Raw genomic sequence first — 27,248 nt, 5'->3', positions numbered from 1 at the left:
ACGGGGAGGGCACGGCTAAGCCTTGGGGATCAAGAGTCGAAACCCTGGCGGCTGCCGACACCGCTGCCCCTCCCCCGCCCCAGGAAACCCGCGGACCTGCAGAACCTGGCTCCCGGGACCAACCCTCCTTTCGTGACTTTCGACGGGGAGGTGAAGATGGATGTGAACAAGATCGAGGAGTTCCTGGAAGAGAAATTGGCTCCCCCGAGGTAGGCCTCACAGCCCCTCACCGACGGTTCTGAAGCTCTTGGCTGGTGTGTGTTGGGTTTTGTCGCCACGGCAGGCTCTGCCTAACCGTGCCCGTGTGCCATGGAAAACACGGGGCGAGATTAGAAGCCTCGAGGGAAGGCGGCCCTGATCTCTTTGCTCTGAACCTGCAGTGAGGAAGTGGGGGGAGAGGTGGGTGGATGCCTCGAGGGTGGGCCACGTCTTAGGCTCTTGGCTGGAAGGGAAGGAGTGCCTGTTGGCATGCCACGTCGTGGCCCGGGACGGAACCTCCAGTCCACCGCCCTCCTTGTAGTGGGGAGGGAACTCAGGCCGGGGAGGCCGGGGGAGCCTTGTGCTCGGGACGAGAGCAGTCTAGGCCTTTCCCCCTCAGCGGTGTGGCTGCGACCTTGACGATAAAAAAAAAAAGGTTAGGAAGGAAAACATTCGAGGGGAAGTCATTTTGTACCCACGCAGCAAAGACCTGTCCCCCCACCTTGTGTTATCCCAACTCAAACATCACTCATCTGTGACCGTCCGATTTTGAACCTTTCAAGGTACCCCAAGCTGGCGACCCAGCACCCCGAATCTAACTCTGCAGGAAACGACGTGTTTGCCAAATTCTCAGCGTTTATCAAAAACACCAAGAAGGACGCCAATGAGAGTGAGCTCCTGCCCCCTCCCCGGGTTCTGTTTCCCGCGGCCCTCCCCTCGGCCTCAGGGGCGGTGTCGCAGGAGATGCCGGGCATCCTGCCTCGTCCCGTGAGGAGGAGAGGGGGGAGGGACCTGCGTGTAGAAATAAGGAGAAAGTGCCTCCAGCTTCAAACCTGCACATCGGTGTCAAGACACCAAGTGTCCTTTCTAGGGGTCGGGAGTCTGGAAAACAACATTTTTTTAAAGATTTTATTTATTTATTTTTTAGAGAGGGAAGGGAGGGAGAAAGAGAGAGAGAGAGAAACATCCATGTGTGGTTGCTGGGGGCCATGGCCTGCAACCCAGGCATGTACCCTGACTGGGAATCGAACCTGCGATGCTTTGGTTCGCAGCCCGCTCTCAATCCACTGAGCTACGCCAGCCAGGGCGAAAACAACATTTTTTACAGTAACGGAATCATCACTGGGTGTTCCCAGCTGCATGATGAGAACCGTTTAAATGCCGCTGCTGCTGGCCCTGCTCCGTGGTGGCGTTTCCCTGAAGGGCTTTGGAGGAACGAGTGGGTTCTAGAAACTGCAGGGTCGTGTGCACCGCAGAGCTGTGTCCAGGGAGGGGTGAGGCCAGGTCCTCCTCCCTCCCTCGTGTCGAGAGAAAGGTGGCGCTCGCTCACGGGGCCCCTCCCCGTCCTCCTTCGCCTTCCTGTTCCAGTTCACGAGAAGAACCTGCTGAAGGCCCTGAAGAAGCTGGACAACTACCTGAACAGCCCCCTGCCCGACGAGGTGGACGCCGGCATTGCGGAGGAGGTGGCGGTGTCGGGGCGCAAGTTCCTGGACGGGGACGAGCTCACGCTGGCGGACTGCAACCTCCTGCCCAAGCTGCACGTCATTAAGGTGTGGCGCTCCTCCCGCCGCGCGGGCGGGCTCTGTTTCATTCTGCTTTGACGTGGGTTTGGGCCGGACAGCAAAAACCCTCTGAGACGTGACACGTCGGGCCTGTTTCTGTGTGAGGCAGCCCCCCCCCCCCCGCCACCCCAGGTTTCATCACATGACTGGTCTCCGGCGGACTTCTGAGGTCCTCCCGGGCACCTGGCTCCCGGCCCGCCATCCTCACCGCACTCCCCCAGGTTTTGTCCCCCACAGCCGGGAGAAACGCGCCGTGACAGCCCTTGAGGGTCACACCGGCATCCGGTGCCCAAGGTGTGGACGTGAGCAGTGGGGTTGGCGAGGGTTACCATGGGCACGAGGCGGGCGGCTGGCCGCGGTCAGGGCAGACCGAGCCCTGCCGGGTGGCGTCCCCCCCACCAGCCGGGAGCAGAGGCGGCTCTTCGGCTGGGCCCCCCCCGCCGGGTCTGGCATCCTGTCTTCCCAGAGGGTTGCACATGAGAGGCAAGTCAGGGGCCGTACGTCGTGGGGGGCTTAAAGACTCCTTTGAGTGGTGTGCCTTTAGCAGGAGAAGGCATAAGAGTTGTTTGGGGAGCTTTCTGGAAATGCGAATCGCTCGATCCAGCCCCCGGCCCACCTCCTCGGAGCCTCTGGGAGTGAGCCTGAGACTCTGTGGCAGATGGCACCACTCTGGAGTCCTTAGGTATGGCTGCCACTCGGGGTGCCCGGCCTCTCGGCCACTTACAGCTGTTGCTACTGTTATCATCTCTAGTGCCCTACCTGCCCTTGGCCCTGGGCAGCCTCAGATGCGCCAGGAAGAAGCCTGAGTCTCGTGCTGGGGCATCTTTATTATTCACACCCCGCCCGGTCCAGAGCTTGGTCCTAGGTGTAGGAGGGCGGGGAGAGAGGCTACAGGGGCATACGAGACGAGGACCCTGCGTTCTAACACACACTCGATGGGCAGCTTGGAAATCTGCAACGTGTGTTCGCACAGCCTGGGGCCCCGAGGCTGCTGTGGGCCGCCGGCCACCACCCCGGTCACTCCACGTCGCCCCCGCCTTTCTCTCCCCGCGTGGCTTCTTCCTGCCCACCCGTGCCCGCCCCGTCTGTGTGTTCTTTTCTCCCCTCGCCTCCCTGTGGGGCCCGGAGCTGCCGATGTGAAATTCTAGCCCCAAAGACATTGCTGGTCCTGCAAGTGAATGTTTTGAAAAGAACATTATAAGTAGCTTTATAATATTATAATAACAATATAAATAACGTCGCCAGTGTTTTGACGTCTAGAATTGAATGACGGCACATGAACCCCTTAAACCGGCTGCACCGGTGATGGTTGGATTGGGACATTTGGGAGCCACGTTGCGATGAGGGATCTGCATAGTCGTGTTCTGGGTGAGTCTCTCTGACGAATGTGCTCTGGTCACGACAGCCGTTCCACTTGTTCAGCCCCCATACAAAAATTCCACATTGCAGTGTAAATAAAGTTTGTTACTCTGAGTAGAGTGACACAGGGCTGCCCATAGCTCCAATCTGAGACCCAGTAGCAAAATCTTCAAAGCCATTTAGCACTCAGAATGCCGACCAGCTTAATCATCTTCCAGGAGGGAGCATTTCTGAGAGGAAATGAGAATCCATCTGAAGGAATTTATGGGAAAAGATGAGAGGGAAGAGGAATTTGTAATTTATTCGCCTTCCTGAAACCCAGCAAAAACAGTATGACGAAAGAGAGTGTGGCTTCACCTGTTATAAAGCCAAACAGAAACAGATCACCAACTCAAAGACTCAGCCACGTCATCCGGTGCCACGGAGGCCAGGCACGCTTGTCTGGATCGGCAGCGAGGTTCCGCTCGCTCTCACAGTCGGCCACATGGCCCGGGAAGGCCAGCCCGGGCTTGTCCGTCTGAGGACCAGGGCTCGGAGTGGCCGCGGGAGAAGCGGAGGACATCCCCGCAGAGGGCATGCGCGGCAAAGGTCCCTGGGGAGGCTCAGCGGAAGGAGGAGAAACACGATGGTGCCATCTTTGCTTTCTGTCACTGTCCCCTCAGCCAAAGGAACAGGGAGGGGACGTGGCATTCTGCTTTGTGGCTGCGGAGCAGAGAAGAGAGACAAGCCTCGAACCACTCAAGAGAGACGGTCAGGGACCCGAGCTTCGTTTTTAGCTACGGGGACCTCCTGCCTCATCTGCAGGCCTCAGAGTGGGGGGTGCCTAACCCAAACCCTGCCCCTGCCCCTGCCCCTGCCGTGTCCCTGGGCAGAGTGTCGAGCAGTGTTCGGTGAGACTGTCGGAGGATAAATACCGAAACTGGTCACCAGCTGCGCCACCTCACTCCCTTGGCCCTACTGTCCCCCCTCACCCGAGGACATGATTCCATTGCTTGTAGAGAGAGGGGGAGGGAGTCAAAAACAGCGATGCAGGATCAGAGCATGGATTGGTTGCTTCCTGCACTGGCTGGACGGGGACGTGTGTGCTGGGACTGAGCGTCAACCCGCAACCCAGGCACGTGCCCGACCGGGAATTGAGTCCGCAACCCCTCAGTTACGGGTCAACGTTCCAACCAACTGAGCCCCACCAGCCAGGGCCCTTGGCCCTATTTTTAAGCAAACAGTAGGTGCAATAAGCAGAAAGAATCCAACAGGACCCCTCTGTGGGTGGACGTGATCAGAAGCGGGAGAAGGACGAAGAGAACGGAACCAGAGGGCAAGGCAGACGGGGAGCTCGCATCTGATGCAGCATCGCGCCGGTGCCTTAAAGAACACTCAGGACGGATACTTCCCCACGGCCCCGAGAAATGAGAGTGCATGGGTCTTTCGAGGAAAAAACTCAAAGACGCAACACAGGATGCCAAAAAGTATATATAACACCACAAAGAAGATGGAAACCAGGCTGGCGGAGTTCGAGAAGAAAACTCGAAGACGAATAAAATGACTGCAGACATAAAAGTTGCATCAGAAGGAATGAGACACAGAAAAACACATTGTGGGAACGAGTCCGGGCGCGGGGGACGGGGCTGGAGGAAGCCACCCCGACTCAAACGGAAGAGGACCAGCAGGCGAGCGTGCCCGCGGTCGGGCACAAGAGAACAGGGGAAGGAGAAGGGAAAGGAGGAGGCTCAAAGGGACAGTCATTGTGAGTGAAAGGACACGCTGACCTCCAGTGCAAACACTCCCCACAGTTAGAGAGCCAGAGCCCCAGAAAATCGACATGCGGTGATGTCTTTGGTAAATTACTGAAATCTGAGGAGGAGAAAAGAGCTATTTTGGCATCTGGACAACAACAACAACAACAGTGATGATGATGATGATGATGATGATGATGATGATGATGAATTAAATAAGGAACAAAGCCACCTACGCAGGGAAGAAGCTCAGACTGGCCTCATATGTCTCCATGACCACATTTAAAAACAATAACAACAACAGAAAAGTGGCTCAATGTTACCGAGAGTTAAGGGGAAGGCACTGTGATGTAAGCATTTTATAGCTAGGTAAATTGTTTTTATCTAGACTCCCGATCTCCATAAAAGAAGTACTCCAGAGCCCATTGAAAAGATGGAATTGCTCTATGATGAAATAATAAAATCATAATCGAAATAAGCATCTGAACGCAGAGACGTGTGATGGAGAAGGACTGCGGGGAAACACAACCCTGGTTACATCGAACACCGGCACTGAGACCGAACCGCGGCGGGAATTACAGAACAGGACACAGCAAATGGGGCCGTCGTGACAGACACACCTGGACGGGAGCGTGTACAGGGCAGGGAACGGCGGGAGGCGGGGTTCTACCAACTCCCTCATGGGTCATGCGCAGGAGCGAAGAGACACCATCTGACACTGACAAATGGAGAAATAGCAAATTCCTGCTATTTCGGGTCACGCAGGAAACAACTGGGGAAGTTAACACAGGCCAGAGACCTTCCGAGTCATCAGGAGGGAAACACACGCAAAGATACGCAGATAGGTGAAAAGCAAAGGATTACATTCCGAAAATATAATACGAAAGCAAGTTTCCACCTGTAAGAGTCATACGCATTATAGATTTACTCAGAGGTGGGGAAAAAAAAAAAGGTGGCAAAGCTAACCAGGCAAACGCAAGCGGAAGGAGAGCAGAGTTCCTAACATTACTATCAGTAGGGCTGACTTCGAGTGGAAGATGTCAAACAGAGGAGGCGGCTTTGTCAAGGTCACAGGGTCCCGTTCCGGTGCCACACTGCGCGGGTGGCCGCCGGCCTCCCAAACCAGGGAAATGTCCCGTCTGTGCTCACGTCCCACGTCGCTCCGGGCAGCCCAGAACCGGTGGGCTAGGAGGCAGCAAAGGGGGCTGGTGTGGGTCGCCCTGGGTCCTGTTGGGGTGTGAACTGCGTCGCCCCAAAATTCACATGCCGCAGTCCTGACGCCCAGGACTCAGAATGGGACCTCACTGGGAAATGGGTCCTCGCAGACGTGATCCGTGACGGTCACTTTGAGGTCACGTTGGAGCAGGTGGCCCCGGTGTGACACGACTACAGAAGGGTAAATCTGGGCTCAGAGACGCAAACGCAGCGAAAACACCCTGTGAAGAAAGCGCCACGGGGAGACGGGGGTCACGCCATCACGAGACAAGGAGCTACCAGCAGCCCGGAGAGCGGTCAGAAACCGAGTCCCGCAGCGGGCCCTCACCTTGACCTTGGACTTCCGTCCACTGGGACTGTGAGAGGACACGTTTCTGCTGCCTCGGCCACCCAGTTCCTGCTCTCGGCTAAGGCGGGCCTGGGGAAATGGTGAGGGTCCCCAGCAGTGTGCACCCCCCTTTGTAGCTCGTTCCCCAGCGGCCCCCGTCCGGCCCGAGGAAACACACCACACTGTTGCGTCGCCTGTGACCTTTACCCCCCGTTTCCCCCGGGGGCAAGCACTTGTGTCCTGGCTCTGTCCCGTGCACACGGCAGACCACAGGGAGACGACCCGCTGGGGGGCAGGACGGCGGAACACAGGTGCGGGGATCTCCCGAGAGAGGCGTGGGCCTCACCGCGGTCTGAGCCCCAGCGAGACTGAAGCCCCACCCAGCGTCTTCCGGCACCCGGGCACCCAGCAGCACGACACGCAGGAAACTGCCACACACGCCAGGGGAGCCCCACCAGCTGGCGCCCTGGGCACAGTCGGGCCGCGGCCCACCAGGCCCGTCCGTGGGAAACGAATGGGTGGGCAGCAGGCTTGGAGCCACCGCTTCGAGCCTGGTCCCTTTGTCACTGTCCCCACCCCCCCGTATGTCCTATGCCGAGTCCAAGGGCAACTCGGGGCAGCCCAGGGCCTGTGGGATGACATCAGGACCCGGCCCTGAGAATGCACCACACACCTCGACGTGTGGCTTGTTCCGTGGAGCTGGGCGGTTTTCCCTTCCCTGACGGTTTCCTCTTCACTTGCAGATCGTGGCCAAGAGGTACAGAGATTTCGAGTTTCCCTCCGAAATGACCGGCCTCTGGAGGTACTTGAACAACGCCTACGCCAGGGACGAGTTCACCAACACGTGCCCGGCGGACCGGGAGATCGAACGCGCCTACTCGGACGTGGCCAAGAGAATGAAGTGACGCCGCCGAGGGGCTCGGTCGGACCCCTCCGCTGCGTGCGGGCCGGGCCACGCACGCAAAGAGCGTTCTTCCTGTTTCCCCGCGACACCCGTGCTCGGCGAAAGGACGCCCGCGCTTCAACAACGCCTCCCCACAGGGGGACCCACTCCGCGCCGCGTGCCCGGGGCCCGCGAGCTGGCAGCTCACTGGGGCATCCGAGCCGCGCCAGCCGGGGCGCCCGCCCACGCCCACCGTCCAGCTCGTCCTCGCTGACGTTGCATCTAGGGCGCGTGCTCTGCAGTTTTAAGTTTCCGAGCAGGTTAGGTTAGGGACCGCCCCCTCCTCTGATTGGACGGCAGTGGTCTGTCCCCCATAGTTCCGTAGTCGCGGTTAGCTCGCTTTTCTCCTCTGGAACGGCACTTGCACTTTTTTCAGAATGAAAACACGGTTTTTGTAATCACAGAGTAATGTGCACCCCTGTTAACAGTTTAAACCCATGTCAGAGAGTATCGAGATGGAAGAAGAAAAATCGCCTGAAATCTCACCACTGTTCGTAACTGCTGCTGACGTCCTGGTGAACCCTTCCAAACCCGAGGGTCTCACTCCTCCTCCCTCACACGGCTTGGTTCCCAGGCAGCATTGCTCTACTATTCTTCTTTAAGATTTTATTTATTTGCTTTTAGAGAGGGGGAGAGAGGGAGAGAGAGAGGGAGAGGTAAACATCAATGTGTGCCCCTTGTGCGCCCACTGCTGGGAACCTGGCCCACAACCCCGGCATGTGCCCTGACTGGGAATCGAACTGGTGACCCTTTGGTTTGCAGGCCTGCATTCAGTCCCCTGAGCCACACCAGCCAGGGGCTGCTGTGCTTGGTATTAAAGGACTGGGGAGGGGACCTCCTGGCGAGGCCCGGATGGCCATCTGCAGGGGACCTGGAGCAAGCCGACAGGTGGGGGCTGCAGAGCTGCAGAGGAGGCTTGCGACTGGTTTCTTGGGGGTGGAGAACTGTGGGGCCCACAGACCGGCAGGGACCAGAAGCCGTGGGTGGTCCTCACGCTGCCCGGTCACCACCTCGGCACTGTCCCTGGCGCTGGGGGTGGGGGACGGCGGAGGAGAGCCTGCCCTCGTCTTCCCTTCCAGTCTCCTGCCCGGGGCTTTCTCTGCTCCCGCCCGTCTCGTGGAGGAGACACCCCCGGAGAGCTGCCGGGCTCCTCTGCCATTGGCACACCTCACAGACGCCCCCTTCTCCGGGCACGGCGAGGGGTCCACACCAACACGCTCGTTGAAACCAAGGCCACGTCAGCTCCAGTGGCGATTCGTGTGAACGACAGCAAAACACACTCACGTAACTGCTGCGTGATTCAGCGAAAACGTGGGAGAGCGGGAGGAAGTCCTGGCACCCTCCACGTCTCACCCCCCAACACCGCCCCGTCGGCGTAGGGGTCAGCCTTTGAGGACGCGTGTGGGGACCTGGCGTGTAGACTCGGGACGTGGGTTGGCGACCGCTTGTAACTAGTGTTCACTCTGTAGTTTTAGACGCGAAAGATGATCTACCTACACTCCATGTGCCTTAAAAATGAAATAAATTATAAAAATGTTTACATGGAACCAAAGTATGTATATATTTATTTTTTTACTTTGCATTCTCCAGTTAGAGTTCAAGAAGCAAGGTGAACGGAAAAGGGCTTTCTTTAGCATGGGCAGAGCGGCTTCGAGCCGGACACCAGTGGCCTTTGAGTTAGACACGACCTGCCCTTGAACCCTGACCCGCAAAGCCGTCCGACCGGGCCGTGAGGACCGGTGGCCGCACCTGGCCCGGTAGGGGGGCTCTCGTGGGGGCCCAGCAGGCTCTTCTGGCTCCAAAAAACGTTTTAGAGTAGAGCTGGTGGGCAGTGTTACGGTAGCCTCGGGTGTACGGTGTCGGGCTGCGACATCCACGCACCTCACAGTGTGACCACTGGGAAACGTCTGGTGACCCCCCGTCACCGTGCAAACATATGGCGGCGTTCCCGACCCCCCTGCGGACTCCAGGTTTACACGCAGTTGCAGGGAAGCGGGTGGTTCCCGGCAGGCCCCTCCCGGCAGGCCCCTCCCGGCGGGCCGCCCCCGCCGCCCGCCCCAGCGCGGGTCTGTGAGCAGGTGGGGTGGAGATAACTGCCCCCCCCGCCCCCGGGCTGTCTGTCTGGCTGGCAGAAGGTCTTCAAAGCCGCACTGTGGGCTTTGAAACAAGATGCCCTGGTTCTTCACAACACACCGTACAACATACAAAGAAACAAACACAGAAGACACCATGCAGAATGCGAACATGGACGCCCAGGGTGGGAATCCCTCCATCCGGGCCGGGAGAGGGTTCTCTGCGGGCAGGAGACCCCCTCCTCACTGCTGCCCGAGAGGCCTGACAGTTAGAAAACCAGCTTTCCTCCTCCGCACACAGTCAGTCCGCACACGTGGGCGGGGGCAGAGGCCAGCGGTGTCGGCACAGGTAGACTCTCGGGGCCCTGCCCCGAGGGCACACGGGGATGGGCGGTGGAACTCACCCCCGGGAGGGGCTTCCGGAGACCAGAGGTGTCCACGGGTGACCTCTGGGCTATGGGGTCCGCCCCCAGGAGTGGACCCTGTGCCCAAGCGCTTGGCCCCCAGCCAGACGGGCAGACGCACGTATATACGCACAGATGCACGCACACACTCACACACAGGACGCTGTCCCAGGCACACTCGCACAGACACAAATACACATGTGCACATTCACACAGCAGCACACACATCGGCACACTCACACCCACGCACACTCTCACACTCACACTCACACTGCAGGGTGGGGCCGGGGCTCCCGCTCACCCGCCTCCGTGCAGAGGCCAGAAACATACTCTTACCCACGGCCCGCCCACACCTCTTCACCGTGCCCGGGCCCATCCTTGGGCTTTGGAAGAATTTTAAAAAATAGCTTTAAAAAACCCAGAAACCCCCTTTCTTTTATTTAAGAGAACCAAGGCACGCATCACCCCAAGAACAGAACCCATGAAACCCTGGGCACAGGAAAGGGATACATCGAGGGAGTGTTTGCTCCCATTATAAACTGACCTCTCTGTCCAGACTTAATTCTGAGTTCCTCTCCGTGGCCGGTTTCCTGGCAGACGGTCGACTTCCGGTTTAGTACGTTACTGCATTTCAGGGCGTGACCCCGCATGTGGCCAGACACACGTGGGCGGGTGACCCCGTCACCCAGAGGGACGGCGGGACTCCCCGGGGCCTCTGCAGGTTCCAGGGGGTGAGGGGGACCCTGCTGCCTGTCTGTGAGCTCGGGGTCCTCTCGGGGGCGGCTCTCTGCCATCGCAGCCTGCGCCCCGACAGCGTCACTGTCCCCACAGCGGAGCGTCCCTGCGGAGTCTCTGAACAGCCGTGCCTCCCAGAGGGCCATTCAGTCAGGGAGAGCCCGGAGCCGCCACTTTCGGGTCGGGCACGGTCCACAGGAAACTGTGTTCCCAGCGGCGAGCTGCAGACGTGGTCGGGGGTGGGGGGGGCATCCATCAGGGAGCCGGGCAGGGGCTTGGGCCACCGGGGGCTCGAATTCGACCCCTGTTCCCGTCTCCTCTCTGGGAGGCTACCGTCCCTACTGTCCTCCCCACGTCCTCCTGCCGCACACCCATGGGTGCATCCGCTGTCCTGCCGACCCTCCTGCAGGGAGGCCGCTTTGCTTGACCACACCCCGCGCCCTGGCTCCACCCCCTCTCGGGGACCGGCTTCCCTCCTGTACTGCTGGGCGAGTGGGCAAGGACAGCGGCCAGCAGTGACTGGCCTGGGGTCACCTCAGGCCACCTGCCCGACCGGGCTTCAAGCCCTGCAAGGCCGTCTGACACTGTGACCCCGAGTCAGGCCCCTGTCGGCGGCACCCCCGACTGCTGCATGTGTCACCAACACCTGCCGGAGCCCCCGGAGGCCGCTGCACCGCTGGGGCCCCACTGGGGTGCAGCAGCACCAGCCCCAGGAGCGGGGGAGCAGCCCTCCTTGCTCAGAAGGCCTCGGTTTTGTACAAGGGGGCTGTTCAAAGGGCAGCAGCCTTCCTGATGCGCTTTTCCGGCATTCGGTGTCCCCTGGGTTAAACAGGTCACTGGCTCCTCCCTAGAAGCGACTCTGAGGCAGAATCCAAGTTAAAAAAAAAATAAGAAGCCAAAAATCCAAGCAACAGCAGATGGTGGGTCTTAAACCGGCCGCTGGCACCTCCAAGGGGCCTGACGGTCCCTGGGTCTCTCTGAGCCTCGCTCTTCCCACCCGGAGAGTGGGGAGCGTAGCTCGGGGCACCCGGAACGCTGCTCTCGGCGGAGGTTTCCCGGGGTTTGTCTCCCTGTAGGAGGCAGGTAAGACGGACAGGGCCCGGGACTGCAGGTCAAGAGGACCCCGGACCTTCTCACGCCCGCAGGAAGCCACCGTGCCCTGAACGGCTGAGGCACGCCCCTCCCCCTGGGGGCGCTGGCCACTGACTGCCCCGCGGTCAGTCCCCGGGCGCTGTCCGGCGCTGGGCCAGCAGTCTGCCAGACGCCTGTGAACCGAGTTTCGGTCTTTGCCTGCTGCCTCTGGCCGGGAGGCTGCGGGAAGGGCCGCTAGCCGCCCTGGGGCTCAGTTTCCTCGCCGGCCAAAGGCAGGGTTGGGTGACATAATCTTCTGTGCCATTTCCAGTCCTTCAGTTACAGACCCTGAGTCAGCCAGACGGCTCCGGGCTCTCAGGCACCGGCGCAGGGCGGGGGGCATCACTCCCCCACAACAGCCCTGACCTCTGCCCCGCGATTCCATGTTCAGACCCGTCCGCCACCTGCTCTGGGGTTTTGGGGTGGATGTGCTCCTTTCTGGTGAAGTCACTCCCCAGAGGTAGGGTATCTCTGCAGTCGGCGACCAAGTTGGCAACCTCTCCTCACCTGGGCACAGGCGGCAGAGGCAGAACTAATCGCCGGCCGTGGGTCTCGGGAGCTGCCCCTTCTCAGAACACGTGCCACGAGACCGACCAGACCTTCGAGAGCCCAAACGGCCAGGTGCAGAGGCCTTAGGAGCCTCTCCCAGCTCCCCCCAGCCCCACTCCCTCTCAGTGTGCCGCATCCTGCTCCCCCTGCATCCCCCCGCCCATGCAGAGTGAGTCCTGACCTTGACCACTCACCTTGACGAGAAAAGGCAGGTGCAGAAAACCCGGGGACAGAGGGCACCTTTTCTCTCTGCACTTCCTGGGCGGACACCTCAGGGTCCTCTGCTGCCTCACCAATTGCCACCAACTGAGCAGCTCACCTCAACATGCATGTGCTGCCGCCTCTGGGGCGGGGCCAGGGATCCGGCCCGAGCTGGTCCTCTGCTCGGGGTCTCGGGGGCTGAAGGCAAGGTGTCACCCAGGGCTGTGATTCTGGGCGCAGGCGGGGGGGCCCACTTCCAAGTTCATTGGTTAGTGGCAGAATTCAGCTTCTCACAATGGCGGGACTTCTAGCGACCCCCCACCGTTCCCGGCCACGGGGCCTCCTCCCCGACGTGGCAGTTGGCGTCGCCAAGGCCAACAGAAGCGTGTCCCCGCTGCTCCCAGGCTCTCCGACCTCCTCCACCCGCGGCCTCCAGGCCCTCTTTCAAGGGGCTCATGGGACTGTTAAGTCAGGCCCACCAGGGCCCTCTCCTTTTGGGTCCAAGTCGCTGGAGGAAGTTTGGCCCGCACAGGGCCATGTCCTTAATCACAGTCAGCTGATGGAGGACTTGAATGACGCGTGCTGAACCCCTCACCTAATCACGGGGTGATGCTCCATCGTACTTCCAGCCCCCGACCCCCGCACCCCACAACAGTGGGTGGGTGGATGCCACAGGGCTGCCCACTGGGGGCTGGGGACCCTGGGGGCACCTCAGAGCTCCGCCCCGGGGGAGTCTGAGGATCCGTTACAGACATTCCCAAGGAAGGCCTCCCCGCCGCGCCCAACCCGTGGGCCACGGTCGGCTGGGACGGCACCGCCAAACCCCTCGGGAGGCCCCGAGCCTCCCCGCAGCGCGAGGCGTCCGTCCGTGGCACAGGTTCCCGGCCGGCTTCCCCAAGACGCCCTAGTCCTCACCCCTCGGCTCGGACGCCCGCGGGGCGAGCAGGCCCGGCGTTTCCGTGAAGCCCGTGGACGTGGTTCCCAGGCCCCCGAGACAAAGCGGGAGTCTGTTGACTCCGAGTCCTGGCACTGAACGCGTCTGTTTGCTCGGGCCCTGGCCCGGGGCGGGGAGAGGGTGGGGCAGAGAGCGGGATTCTTCTGCGGCAGGTCAATGCAGCGCTTTGTTGTGGCTCCGCTGCACCTCGCACAGGTGGCCAGGTGGCCAGGTGGCCAGGTGGCCAGGTGGCCCGGGAGCAGGTAGGCAGTCTGCCCTCCCCCGGCCTCCCCTCCCTTCAGCCCAAAGGCAGCTGTAAAGATGAAGAATAACTTTTTAAAAAGGCTATGGCTTCTCCTGTCTTCAAGAAACCTACTTTGAGAAAGAAACAAGTGGTCTCAGAGAAGTCCCGTGGAGTTTGAAAAAACAAAAGGTGCCAATTCTTCCCGGTGCTCTTTGAGTTTCCTTCTGTGTCATTGGCCAATGCCTGTGGGAAGGCTGCGCTTTTTTCCGTCCTCACCCAAGGAGACGTTCGTGGAGTTGAGAGCGAGCGAGAGCTCGGGACAGTGAGAGGGACAGGGACACTGATGCGGGAGACGAACATCGGTCGGTTGGTGGCCTCCCTCTGCGCCCCGGCCGGGGACCGACCCCACAGCCGGGGCAGGCGCCCTGAGCTGCCATCCAACCGGCGCCCACCCCGCTGAGACACGTACGTGGTCAGGGCGGCGGCTGCGCACTCTGACGCAGGTTCTGTTTTGTCTTTTGGGGACAGTCCTGGTTTGTCCATCCACGCGGGGCCGTCTCCCAAGCGACGCAGGTTGTGGGGGATGTGGATTTGCTTCGTGTCGCCCGTGTCGTAAGACCCTGGGGAGTCAGGGGCCCGGGGACTTCGAGCCGCGGGAGCGTGAGAGCTGTCCGCACAGCACCGCTGCGTGGGGCAGCGGAGGGGAGATGCCACCCCGGGCTCGTGTGCCCACGGGACCAAGCATGGCCCCACGCTCAGTGGCCGGTCACCAGAGAGACGTCCGTCGTGTGGCCGGGGAGGGTGGCCCTCTGGCCTCAGGCTTCTTATCGCCGAGAGCGGAGCTTGGCCTGGGAAATCCCCACTGCTCTGACTTGACGTAACCTCGGTGGGCCCGTCCTGTCGCCTGAGCTGACGCGACTTTCCAACTCTCACGAGGGGGCCGCCGCCACACGCCTCACGAACATCTCACCCCGGGGAGCGGGAATGACCGACTCTCCAGCTGGGGCTGGTTCTCCTCCGTCCCGGGCCAGCTCCTCCTGAGAGGGGTTCAAGGACACGATGTTGCTATTTCAAACAAATTAAACTAAAATTTAAAGAGTTTTTTAGTGACTTTCATTCTTGCGTTTCTATGTCCTCTGAACACAATGATTTTTTTGTTGAGGAAGACACACACAGGCAGGGCCTGCCGGCTCCGCCCGCAGCAGCGCCCGCACCCCGGACGCCGCCGGGTGAGGCCCCAGCAGCTCCCCGGTGAGAAGCGAGTGTGTGGCTTCAGCCACGGCGCGTCTGCACAGGCAACGTGGCTGCTCTCCGGATGCATGAGCAAGAGTTCCGGGCTTCCCTGAGCAGGTGACCCCCCTGCGGGCAGGGTCGTGCTCCCCCATCCTCAGCCCCGGGCCCCAGACCCGCCCTCCAGGGGAAGAAGGGGGGTCGGACTGGGCTCCGTAAAGCACTGCGGAGAGGAAGGGTCCGGGCGGTGGAGCGGCTGCGGTGGAGGAGGCGGAGGTCTCCCCTGGGAAGGGGGGGTGGTGCTCGACAAAAGGAAGCACCTCACTGCTCAGTGACACCTGGGGAGGCCCCCACGGGCGGCCGGAGGGGATTAGGTCATCCGTCCAAGTGCCGGAGGTCAGTGACCTGGCTCTCCCGTGAAAAGGCTTCTACCTGGTTTTTCCGAGGAGGCCATAGAACATTTCCACCTGTAAAGACGGGGCGGGGGGCTTTTCGAATGCAGCCGCGCTCACAGGTGTGGGTTTGGGAGGCCGCCACCTCAGCCGCACGGGGCAGGACCTGCAGCCCCCGGAGTGCGACCGCCAAAACCCTGCGGGGTCTGCCAGGGGGTTGGGGCCCGGAGCGCGGGATGCCTTCCCAGCGTACTCCGAGGAGGGGAGCCCGTGCTGGCTCTCTCAGACCCTGAGCCAGGACCACGGAGGCAGCATGGGTTTAAAACCCCGAGCCCGGGGAGTGCATGGTTAGCGCCTGGAGCTTGTTTTTGCAGAACTGAGCACCACCAGAAAAAAGGCGGTTCCCAGCTCACCATCCTGAGGCCTCAGGCTGCTGCCGGCCTTGGGTTTGAGTGGGAGGCAAGACCGCACTCTCTCGGACCCCAGAGCCACACCTTGGCGGGGGGCAGGGAAGTGGGTGGGAACTGAGCAGGGTTTGGAATGGGTGGAAGCAGCAAGTTGACTCAACACTGGATGTTTAATCAAGGGATCTTAGCAAGAACAGTGCGTCCTTTGTCAGGCAGAAAATGCAAGTGCAAATCAGAAGCCCACAGAGAGGTAACTCAACGTGGCCAATGGGGTGCTTCCAGGGGCGTGGTCGCCCTGGCTGCTGTGACCCCACAGAGGTGAGCTCCAGCGGGGTCCCTGAGGGGCTCCTCCACGTGGTCTTTGGTTGCCCCAGGAGACAAGGCAGGAAACTTGGGGTTAATTCAGACAATTAGTGATCACAAGCCCGGCATTTAATGTTTCCGATGCCCTTTGACGAGAGTAGAAGAGGCCCAGCCCTGTGACCTCAGAAGTGACTCGGTTTACCTGGGTGAGGACCGCAAGGGCGGCCCGCCTGGCACTGGGCCCACCCAACCAGGGAGCCGTTTCCTGAAGACGGGGCGCACGCCCGGCTCCCCCTTCCCAGTCGGCATGGTGTCCGTCCGTCCGCGGCTGCTGTCCACCGGCCCCACTCCCTCCTCCCTCGGCTGGGACTGCCCATAACCGCGCCAGGGCCGGGGCCGTGTGGCCTTGGGCACCGCGTCGCTTACCTTTGCGGAACCTCGGTGGCTCCTCCGTAGAAGGCTCGTCCTCCCTAGCTCCGGGAACAGGCATGAGAAAGCACGGGAGTGCGTGAAAACGGGAGCCGCTAGGTAAAAGCCGAGACCACCGCGGTTTCCTCCTGGGCGTCGGGCGGTGCGTCCCGGTCGTTGGGCAGAGCCGCCTCGTGGTCGGGGGGCTGGGCAGGGAGCCCAGCTCTTCACTGGTCTGAGGGCCTTGAACCGGCTCCGTCTTCTCCCCAGTGCCAGTAAGAAGGGCCACGCTTGTCTATTCCAGAAACTGGAAGGGACACCATTTTGACTTTGTCTAAGAAACCACGTGCAGGGCAGCTACGGCGCTACAAAATCGTTCTTACGGCTGACTGCCCTGCCCTTTGTCCCTGGAAAAGCTCCTCAAGGAGCCTGCGACCCAGGATCCCGGGAGGAGGAGGCCTCGAGGGGCAGGCCGCTTTGGAGCCCGGCCAGGCCGGAGCACCTGCAGCCTGGTCCCCTTCCTCTCGCCAGGGAGGCCTTGCCGGACGCAGACCATCTTCCCGCCATCCTGCCCACCGCCGGTCCCTTCCCGTCACCGAGACCGGGAGCCCCCGGGAGCCACGGCCACGGATCCCTGGAGAAGCCGATCACGACGAAGCAGCGCGATGACGCAAGACAACGCTTGGAAAACTTCAAGGGGCAGCGCCAATTTCTGTCGACAGTTATCTGGTTAACCACGAACTTTCCAAATTACTTCAATTAAAACACAACCATTTTGAAATAAGTATAGTTGGCATAGGGCATTATATTCGTCTCGGGAGCACAACATGGTGGTGACTCAACGTTTACACGCCTTCCAGTGCGATCGCTCCGACCAAGTCCGGTCCCCACCCGTCACTGGGCAAACTTGTGACAAAGTTATTGGCCACATTCCCTGCTCCGGCCACTGCCTTCCCTCGGCTTTATTTACCTTAGAACGGCCAGGGTGTACCCCTCACCCCCTTCACCCTCCCACCCATCCCCCACCTGCTCCCCTCTGGCCACCGTCGGATACAGTCTGTCCTCTGTATCCACGAGCCTGCGTCTGTTTCTGTTTTGTTTGTTCCGCTTTTTTTAGATGGCACTTATACATGAAATCACACAGTATTTGCCTTTCTCTGTGAGACGTATTTCACTTAGCAGCATACCCCCAGGTCCATCCGTGTTGTTACAGGTGGTAGGAAGTTTTCGGGCAGCCGAGTGATGTGTAAGAGGAAGTGGCGAGGACTGGGAGGCAGCCGCCCACCGCCGACGGGGCAGGGCGAGAGCCGGGCTGGGCGGGTGGGAGACTGAATGCCTGCCTGCAGGCGAGGCCCCCAAAGGGGCCGGCCTCAACAACTGAGGGGCGGTGGGGGGTGGGGAGGCTGCAGGGTCCTCTGCCGGGAGGTCGGCTCCAAACCCTCTATGGTAAGGAGAGCAAGACAAACTGTTTTCAGACTCCTCTGCCGCACAAGCCCCCGGCAGCCTGGCGTGAGTCCGATGGTTGGTTGGGCAATAGCTGTGCTCAGGGGCACGCTCCTGGGGGCCAACCTGTTATTTTTAGGGCAGAGCTCTGGGCTGATTCTGAACCTGGAAGAGGGTCCGTCAACAGCAGGGCACACTGAACACTGAGTCGGGAAGGGAAGGGAAGCCACGCCCCTCCAGTCCTCCCTCTGTGCCTGAGGGGAGCAGCAGGTGGACTGGCCTGTTTTCGGCTGCATTTCCAGGTTGCAACAGCACGGCGTCTCTGAGCCGTTCCTAGAGCCCGGATCGCCCTGTGCACCTGGACGCCGCATCGCTGCGTGAGCATCAAAGTCCTGTTTGTAATGAGGTGCCTGGGGATTGTCCAAGGAAAACTAGCTCGGTATCCAGCTCCAGAGGATTTCATCAGAAGACGTTGTTATCGGGCATGGCAGACAGTAGGGAACTTATTACAGTTACCGCGAAGGTTGCTTTTGAAAACACCACCGGCTAACCTTGACTTGGGACCGGCTCAGGCGCGGCGCTGCTATTTTCAAGTCAATATTTGGTCTCCTCCTCACCGCCGTCCTGCACACTAAGCGCTGTGACCATCCCCGTCTTACAAGCGAGCACACGGAGCCACAGCGAGGGCCAGTGGCGTCTTCCAGGTTCCGCGGGGAGTAGAGAAGCGCGCGCACGTGCATGTGCGTGCGCGCGCACGCCATCATGATCCGAGCGGGAGACGAGATTCCACCGGGGAGAGAGGCAAGGATTTCGAGCTACGATCTGGTGACTGAGGTCTCGGAGGTTGAGAAGCTTGGGGAAACCACCTCTGAACCGTCAGAGCATTGTCCAAGACTCTGTGTTCGATGCTGGGAGCCTGTGTTGGGAAGTTCTGTTCGATAAGCCCCACCCCCACCCCTTGCCCCGAGCTCCTTTGCTTGCCCACCACGCCCAGAGGTTAGAGCGACCCCTCTGGTGGGTCCTGACGGAGACCCAGCCTCAGGCCCTCCGATCCAGCCCCCTCACCCCCACTCTGGTTTCCTCCCCCTCTTGCAGAGGCAGAGAACACAACAAAGGCACAGAAATGCTGGTTCATGTCCAAGGTGGTAGAGCTAATGCTTTTGAGAAACTGGATTCTAACCCAGGTCCCCGGGGAGCTCGGGATGAGAACCCCGCACAGCAGCTGGACGCCCGAGAGGTGTGAGCGTGTAGGTGGGTGGTAGGTAGGTGACAGAGGACAAGGGGTAGGTGACAGATGGGTGGGTCGCTGACCTGGATCGATAAACGATACATGGTTGATAGGTGACTGATAGCTGATAGCCGGCAGCTCCTACTGGAAATAAATACTATTTGCTGTTACTATGTTTTTTCTAAGTTAGTTTTTTAACAGCTCCGCCTACTCAGACGTCCAGCCTCCTGACGGCCACCTGCCAGAGGACAGAGAAACCGGCTCAGAGACGCCGAGCTCCTCCACGAGTCCACGCCGCGTGCTGACCTGCCCCCGAGGGTCCCTGTGGTGTGGGGTGTCCGGAGGCCCCGTGTCCAGGGCCAGCAGGGATGGGAGCGGCGTGGGTTCCTCTCTTAGACGTGAACCCGAGGCAGGGAGGCCAGCGACCCTCAAGATGCTTCCTCATGTCTTTAGGACGCTGGACGCTGGACACTCGGTCTGACCACGGAGGGCGTGCCAGCTGCAACCAAACGCACCCTCGGCGTCTGAGGCACCAAGCGCCCTCACCCACCCTGGGGCCTGTGGCCGGGATGGGGGTGCGGCTCCTGGGGGGAGGGGCTGGACCAGAGAGCCCCCTGCCCTGCGAGGCTGGTCGGCAGCCCCTCGTTTACCGTGAGAACTTGAGCTGGTCACTTAACGTAGTGGTGCCTCAGTTTCCTCACCCGTAAAATGAGGCCCTGAACAGTGACTGTTACGTGGTAAATGGGTTTCTCTCTGAAAGCTTCACACGTAATGTCCCTCCGGGGTGTTAGAGGCTGACCTCTTGCCCCAGGTGACAATGTCTCTGCTGTGGCAAGGCTGCCGCTACACCGGGCCCCGGGTTCATCTTGACTTGGCTCGTCTCCATTTTCAACTGGAAATTAAAGCCGGATCGATCTCAGGCGGACTGGTTCTTGGCCGGCTGGCTCTCAGTAACTGCAGGCAGGGCGGGGCCCCGGGACTGGGCCGGGGGGTGTTTGCTCCCTGCGGTTTTGGGCAGCCTGCGCCCTGTCGGGCAGCTGCGCTACCTTAAGACTGGACTTTCCGGGACAGCACTGCGTGGCTCCGGGAGTTCCCGAGAAAGGGGTGCTTTGCCTCCTGCTGCCCCGCAGCCCCTCAGCCAACCAGTCTGCAGCACCCCCAGCTGCAGCAGCTGTGGGTTCCCGGCCAGGCCACCGGGGTCGCTGACTCCCCTTTCCCCTTTGCGATCATCTCTGGCTAGAAGCCCCTTCTCCGGCCCTCCCACATCCCGCCCACCCGAGCTCTGGGAGGAGCAGAGGTGGGGACCCCTGGCCAGCCAGGCCTCTCCTCCGGCCACCTTGGTGCTGGCTGCCACCGTGGGGTCCCTTCCACGGGCTGGGCCGCAGCTAGCTGGGCCGGTATGCGCCCACCCTCGGCGGCTCCCGAACTCTCCAGAAGTGCGGGGATGGCGAACAGCTCCACCTGCCCTTGGGGACCACGGCAGGTCTGTGCCCCTGTCACTGAGCCTGCCCTGGTCGAAAATGCTCTGAATCTGAAACCTCAGTGAGGGAAGTTCCACTTGGGGTGCACACTTTGTACCTGTTTGTGTGTGTGCGTGTGTGTGTGCTCTGTGTTGGGAGCTTTTAAAAATGTATTTGCACATTTATTTATTTTTAGAATTTTGTCCGGGGCAAGCAGTCCCGGAACACGCCAGGCCAGAGCACTTCATCATGAGGACCGGCAGCATCACGACCACAGGCTCCCCAGGCGCGTTGTGGGCGCAGTCGCTGGTTTGCCGGTGGGCGGGGCGCTGGCCGCCCCCTGCGGACGGGTCGGCGTGGGGGGGGGGTGCCCTGCTGAAGCCCCGCCCACTCTGCATTTGGACAGCCATGTGGCAACGGCACCCTTTTCCGCGAGCACTTTCGGGGGCGCTGTACCATGCTGCGCCACCGGCGTCAGACGCAAGCGGTTGATAACTCTGCGAGGAGTCCCCCCGCCATTTATCCCTCTGGCCCCACGCTTGAGATTATAACCAGGTCTCGATTTCTTCAAATCAGCCTTGCTTCGGATTTTCCACATCAAAAATAAATATCGAGGGCGATCACCTCCCTTCGTCCTCTTGATGTGCAAAACAGCGGTTCACCCGTGAACTCGCGAGCCCTCTCACTTCCTGCGGAAGGTATGAGCCCATGGAACTTGTTAACTCAGTATCAACACAGCCCGTCTAGGTCCTGAGCAGAGAGAGAGAGGAGTTGTTATGCCCCGGGTTAATATTTTCCTCTCTTGAGAAGTCGTGGGCATGCCAGCCGCGCCCTCGCACACAAAAACGGCTGTTTTCTTCCCCCTTCCTGCACGCATCGTCGGTGGGTCCATTTGCATGCTGTGCTCGGGCCGGCCTCGAGGGGGCAGCAGACCACCGGGTCTGGCCGAGTCCGGGGCCGCCCTGCCTTTGGCACCCGGTGGGGAGCTTGCCTCCAGAGGGGGAGTCATTATTGGATTACTGGTTGCCTTCTCAGGAGTTTCTCTGGGCTTGACACGAAAGCACTTCTCCTGGAGGGAGAGCCGGGGCCCCGCAGTCTCGTTTGCAGAGGGCTGTGAACATGACCAGACCTATTAATTACTTAATTGAGGTTCTGGGCTTTGAAGATGGAGAGTGCTGTGTAAGTGGTGAGTTGTGCTGTTTCCAGTCTGGGGAGCTTTACTGGGGCTCTTCTGAGTGTCTCTTTCAAGTTGCGGAGTTCACGCCGGGGACCTCGGCAGGCTCCGGCAGCCCACCCTGGCCCTGTGGGCCCCAGGGCAGCAGACACCCAGCTGTCCCCAGAGTCCCAGCAGAGGGCTGAGTCACACTCATGCGCGCAGCCCCTCGCAGTGCTGAGTCACAGGCCCCCTGCGGCGGCTTGCAAAAGCCTCTTTGCCTGGCTGACAAAAGGACAAGGATGCCTAGGGGGCTCTGCAGCTCCGTCCCTCCGTCTGTCGGGGGCAGAGGGTGTCGCCACAGAACTGAGCAGCAGCGGGAGCACCATGCCTGCTGGGCCCCGGCCTGCCGTTCCTCACCCCCCTTGGGCATGGGGTGGGGGAGGGAAGACAAAGTAGCCCCCCCCCCACAGATGGAAGTCACAGGTCGCCACAGAGACACCGAACTGCAGACTCCATGCTTTAGTTTACAAAGAGCTTCCACGCCGGGCCGGCCGGGGTCTCTGCTGCGCCTGTGGAAGACCCCACGCGGCAGCTGGGTCGGGGAGGGGGGCCGCAGGCAAGGACAGTCCCCCCCCCCCGTCTTCAAAGCTGCTGCCTCCCCCTGTCCTGGGCCCCCGCCTGCCCTCCACCCGTCAGACTCGAGGGGCTGCTCGGGTGGACAGGGGGGCCACAGTCCTCAAGGAGGGGCCCTGACGCTGGGACCGGCCCTAAGGTGTCCACGGCCACCGTGTCCACAGGGTCCAGCACCGACCCCTGGAGGGCAGGGCGTTGGCCGTGCTCTGCCGCTCGCTCGCTCCTCGCCGGTCCGTCTTGTCGGCGCCCTGAGTAGTTCTCCGTGGCACCCAGACCGAAGAGCAGGAGACGTCTCCGAAGAAAGGGAAGCGCCTCCCAGGGAGGGTGGGGGCCCCGACGCGGGGGGAGGGGGGTGTCCGACCCACTCGGGGCGAGTGTGTTTTCTCCCTCCGTAGGGGTTCCTTCCATGTGCACCCCGAGGCCCGGCACCGTGCGGGGGTCTGACTCACGCAGGCTCCCCGGAACCCGTCGGGCTCCTTCCGCTGCGTCCTTGCCTCCGAACATCAGGACCCTGACCTTCTCCACTCGGACGTCCACGCAGGGCGTCCGAGCACAGGGGGCTGCCCACGGCTTGTCGTCCTCCCCACACCAGCGAGGGCGTGTGGGGAGGGGCAGAGGGAAGGGCAGAGGGAAGGACACAGCCCTGGAGCCTGCAGGTCCTGCAGGTGACAAACCCAGAAATGGGTTCCGGCCCCGTCAGACCGGGCAGGTCCTGGAAGGAGGCTGGGGTCTCCGGGGCCTCTCCCAGGCCTGCCCGCCGTCCGTCTCCCTGGAGGGCTCGGCCCGGTCTCCTGGTGTCTGGGTGCTGCCAGTCCAGCCTCAGAGTCTGGGTCTGATGTGCTCAGTGGCGTGAGAGTGAGTGTGTGTGTGTGTGCGTGGCGATCTCCGAGGACCGGTAGCTTCTCCACGTTGTCAGGCTGTAAAAGTTCTGGTGGCCAGCCGGAACCAGAAACCCCTCTTCCTGCAAGGTGAGCAGCACGAGACGGGAGGGCCGCCCCGCCCCCGAGAGGGTCCGACTGCTGTGCTGGTCGGACACCGTGGCGGGTCACTCGGCTTCCATGAGCTGGCCAAGCAGCCGCACCCGGAATGCTGTCTTTACAGGAGAAGGCGTTACATCGTGTGCACGTGCTGAACCGCGGGCCTTGCCGGCCACTCTGGGGGCTCTGCCTGGCTTTGGTGGGGCACCTCCCCCAGGCCCGTTTCACTCCCCCTTCCGTGGGGGCACCTTCTCGCCCCAACGCCACGCCAAGCCTTGGACACGAGCCCTGGGCCCCCGGCCCCCTCCACGTGCTGCGGGGCTGGGCATGGCGCCTGGTGCCAGACCGGCTCTCTCTCCACGGACACTCGTGTGTGACAACCGGGCCTCCTCGCCCGCCGCCTCTGGGCCACCGGCGGCCTCGCCTCCATCTTTATCTTGGGTGGTCCCCGAGGGAGGGAGTGGGCTCCTGTGTGTTGTCTGGAAAACCGTAAGGGATACTTCCCAAAAGAGAGAAGAAGGTGAGAGGTGAGAGAAGGGAATCAGGAGAAGGAGAAGGAAGGGAGACGGGCGGAAAGGGGGCCACGAAAAGGAGAACTGGGTGAGAATATAAGAACAGAAAGGAGGAAAGACAGGGGAAGAGGAGGAGAAAAGGGAAGAAATAGGAAGAGGGAGGGAAGAAAGAAAAATAAGGACAGGAAACATAAGGAGGGGAGAAAAATGGAAAGGTGAAAGGGAAATAAAATACAAAGAAAAAAGAGAAATAATTCTACTAATCCGACCAGTCAGGCAGGGGCCACGGAAGGTTCCAGATGCTCTCAAGTCCCCGAGTGCCATCAGGGTGTGGCCCGGCACGTGCCGGTGAGGGGCCAGTGCCTACCTGCCTCATCGGGCTCCGGAAGCAAAGAGGAATAAAGAATATAAAACCAAGCCCTGGCTGGCGTAGCTCAGTGGATTGAGCGCGGGCTGCGAACCAAAGTGTCGCAGGTTCAATTCCCAGTCAGGGCACATGCCTGGGTTGCAGGCCATGACCCCCAGTAACTGCACATGGATGTTTCTCTCTCTCTCTCTTTCTCCCTCCCTTCCCTCTCTAAAAATAAACAAAAAAGAATATAAAGCCAGATGCAGGGGGCGTGGGAGGCCTTTCGGCCGACCCCTTCCCCTGGCCTGTTTGGGACACGGGCCGTAGGATTCGGGGGGCCAGGTAGACCCCTGTGTGCTCCTGAGCTGGATGGCCTCTGCTCACCTACAGCGTGTTTCTCCCGGGAAGGGCCGTAAGCTGCGAGGGAGGAAAGCCGATGGCAGAAAACGTCATTAGAAAACACCTGCCCCGCGGTTTTTATTTGGAGAGAGGGATACGCACAGTGGTGTCTGCTTTCCGGGCTGACGCGGTGGAACGGAAAACTCCATAAAGCACAGGGAGGCGACCGGGGGCCACTTGCCAACAGAAGCACAAAACCTCGAAGAGGAAAACGCACATTCCCCAAAGATGAAGAATCGTGTGGCAGCCGCACAGCCACAGCACGAATGTGGTCAAGGTCAGCTATCGGGGGACTGCCCCTACCCTCTGCCCGATTTATCTGGATCACACGTGGGTCCCGGTTGGGAGATAAGCTTTTTTATTTCCCTCCTCAGCTAAGAAAGGGTTTTAGGCACCATTTCTGCCAGTAGATGAATCCATCACGAGGTCTATGGGGCAGTAGGCGGGTACCATGGACCCTCACAGAGGTCCCGGTCCTCTGTGACCCGGGGAGGGTGTGGTGTTGCACTCCAGGGGCAGAAAGGTGAGACGTGGAACCAAGGTGCTAATCAGCTCATGTTAAGAGAGAGATTATTCTGGATTATACTGTCAGAGAGGACAGGGCCTCAGGGCCTAGGCAGTTCCACGGGTTCTTTACTAAATGGTATTTTTGCTAAAGGTTAAAATGTAGCAGTGTTTTGCGGACCACCCATACACAGGATGAGCTTGACAGGAGTTCACCGGAAGAAAGGAGCCAACTGCAAAGGAGAAACCAACGTGTAATTGACCAAACAGTTGGATAAGCAAGGGCCGCGCCTCCCCAGGAGAGACAGAGCTTTGGACACTGAATGCCGACTCCTGCGCATGCTGCAAGTAAATGAAACTACACGGGAGGACAACCGCCCCCGTCTCGACGGGCCCAAGCAGCAGACCCCTTGAGGTGGTCGCAATCCGACAGACTGGGGAGTCAGAAGTGGAGAGACGGCAGGGCGAGGGAGGGCTCAGCCTGCCCGGTTTGGCCCCGAGACTGGAGGGAGGGCCTCGAGTCTCCCAGTGAGTCTGCCCCCCGCGGCTGAAAAGGCAAGAGAACGGTCCTCCCAGAGCTCCCAGAAAGGAATACCGCCCCGTGGTTTTAGCCCAGGGAGCCCCGCTTCAGACTCTGACCCCCCGAAGGGACAGACAGTAAATCTGAGCCGCTCTCGGGCCCCCAAGCCCATGACGATGTGTCCAGGCGGCCCTGGGAAACGAATACAGCCGCAAGTCCCTTGAAAACCTATTGGAAAGACCCAGAACTGTTCAGTCCACGTGCAGTGAATGCCTGCTTTTCAGGCCACTTCGGTGTTACGCGGGTGTTTGAAAAAATGAGGCTCTGATCGTTTTCTCCTGCAGACCAACAGGCTAGCCGTTATGTCTCTAAAACGGGCATCCGGCACATTCCGTGGGGAAGTCGTTTTTGTTATTTGTCAACGGGCTGGGCGTGTGCTGGTGTGCAGGCGTCACCTCGAGGCCCACACTGTACAGGAAGCACCGAGGGTGGCCCGCGCTCTGGGGAGCCACGGCAAGGCGGCGGTGGCCGGAGAGCTGCGCGTGTGGGGACCCCAGCCACCGAGCGGTATGTGCTGCCTTCCCACACCGACAAACGCCGTCACCTCTCCCCTTGCTTGGAGCTAGAGGCTGCGGGACGGCAAGTCTTTGGCTCAGAAAAGGCCGAGAGCCCAGGTTTCTGGCCACGGCTGCATGTTAGTAAGTACCTCTCAGAAGCTTCTAGAAACCCTGATGGCCAGACCACGCAAACTGGAGTCTGTGTGAGTGCCATCAGTTGTCAGCACTTTGCGGAGCTCCCCAGGCGGCTCTGGCGTGCCGCCCAGGCTGGGGACCGGTGCCTCGCGGGACATGAGGAGCAGATCCTGGGGCCGCACAGGGCCCGCCTTCCGCGGACAGGTCGCGTGGGTGGCGGCAGAGCCAGAGAGAGATAAACGAGGGGGGGAGATTCAAAGCCGCATGCCGGGGGAAGACACACGTGGGCTGTGCGTGGTGGACCGGGTATCAGTGACGTCTGTAACGATGTTTGCAGTAAAACCAGGAAGGAGCCATTCGCAGCAACGGCCTCACCCACGTCAGCCCCAGAGCAGGCTGGTGCCCGGCCCTCGGCACCCTGCGCGAGGACTGGGTGCTGGTGGGTGCCCGCCGACAGGCAGTTCTCACCCAGGAGGTGCCCCGGGGTTGGGGTACAAAGCTGAGATCGACAGTACCAGCCAGATGGGTCGACCTCACGCCCCGGGGTCCCCTTGTGTCCTCCCTGGTCGCAGGGGCCGCACCAGGCTCCTGGCTTCTCCGCTTCAGGGGCCCCTGGGAGACAAGGTCAAGGTCGTCTGCCGGAGAGCGCTCAGGTCTGCTGGCCGAGCGAACAAGCCCAGGTGGGAGCGGAGCAGCCCTCTCTGCCCGGAGGTGAGAGAGGGGAACCAGTGAGGCTGGGGCACCCTCCCTTCCGCCTCCGTCGGCAGAGGGGGTCGAGCGGGCAGAGGTGGGATTCTGCTTCGCTTGGAAAGTTTTCCCAGTAAAAGTTTGCAGCGACGGGACGTTTTGGAAGAGCTACACGTGCTCACAGACCCGCCCCTGAAGCAAGTCCGACGCCATCAACTCGGATCCCGCTGGTCTGCACACGGCGCTGGTTTACAGTTGTCCCTCCCCTTCTTCTCGAAGAGACCGTGCGGAGTAACGCCACCCCCGAGGAAACCAGCACCGGGCCCCAAGCTGGGGAGCT

The 27,248-nt window shown here is 60.8% G+C and overlaps 1 protein-coding gene and 1 long non-coding RNA gene across 2 annotated transcripts in view; one reads left to right on the top strand and one right to left on the bottom strand.

The window, feature by feature from the left end:
• The window catches only part of CLIC6 (chloride intracellular channel 6), a 37,287-nt gene extending 28,397 nt beyond the window's left edge, over nucleotides 1-8,890 (top strand). The window contains exons 3-6 of the mRNA XM_045852745.1: nucleotides 84-209; nucleotides 762-868; nucleotides 1,567-1,748; nucleotides 7,139-8,890. Coding sequence (XP_045708701.1) covers nucleotides 84-209; nucleotides 762-868; nucleotides 1,567-1,748; nucleotides 7,139-7,300 — 577 coding nt within the window. The 3' untranslated portion in view covers nucleotides 7,301-8,890. The remainder of the gene's footprint in view (nucleotides 1-83; nucleotides 210-761; nucleotides 869-1,566; nucleotides 1,749-7,138) is intronic.
• Nucleotides 8,891-10,225: 1,335 nt separating this feature from the next.
• LOC123828068 lies at nucleotides 10,226-13,433 on the bottom strand. The gene is made up of 2 exons (XR_006787412.1): nucleotides 12,424-13,433; nucleotides 10,226-10,770 (listed from the first exon to the last, which is right to left on the bottom strand). It is a non-coding gene; the product is annotated as an uncharacterized LOC123828068 (long non-coding RNA).
• Nucleotides 13,434-27,248: the final 13,815 nt, after the last annotated feature.

Source organism: Phyllostomus hastatus, unplaced genomic scaffold (genome assembly GCF_019186645.2).
Source record: "Phyllostomus hastatus isolate PE091 unplaced genomic scaffold, TTU_PhHast_1.1 phas_contig_948, whole genome shotgun sequence".
Classification (NCBI taxonomy): domain Eukaryota; kingdom Metazoa; phylum Chordata; class Mammalia; order Chiroptera; family Phyllostomidae; genus Phyllostomus; species Phyllostomus hastatus.
Note: the sequence above shows the minus strand (reverse complement) of the source record. Positions and strands in the feature narration are given on the sequence as shown.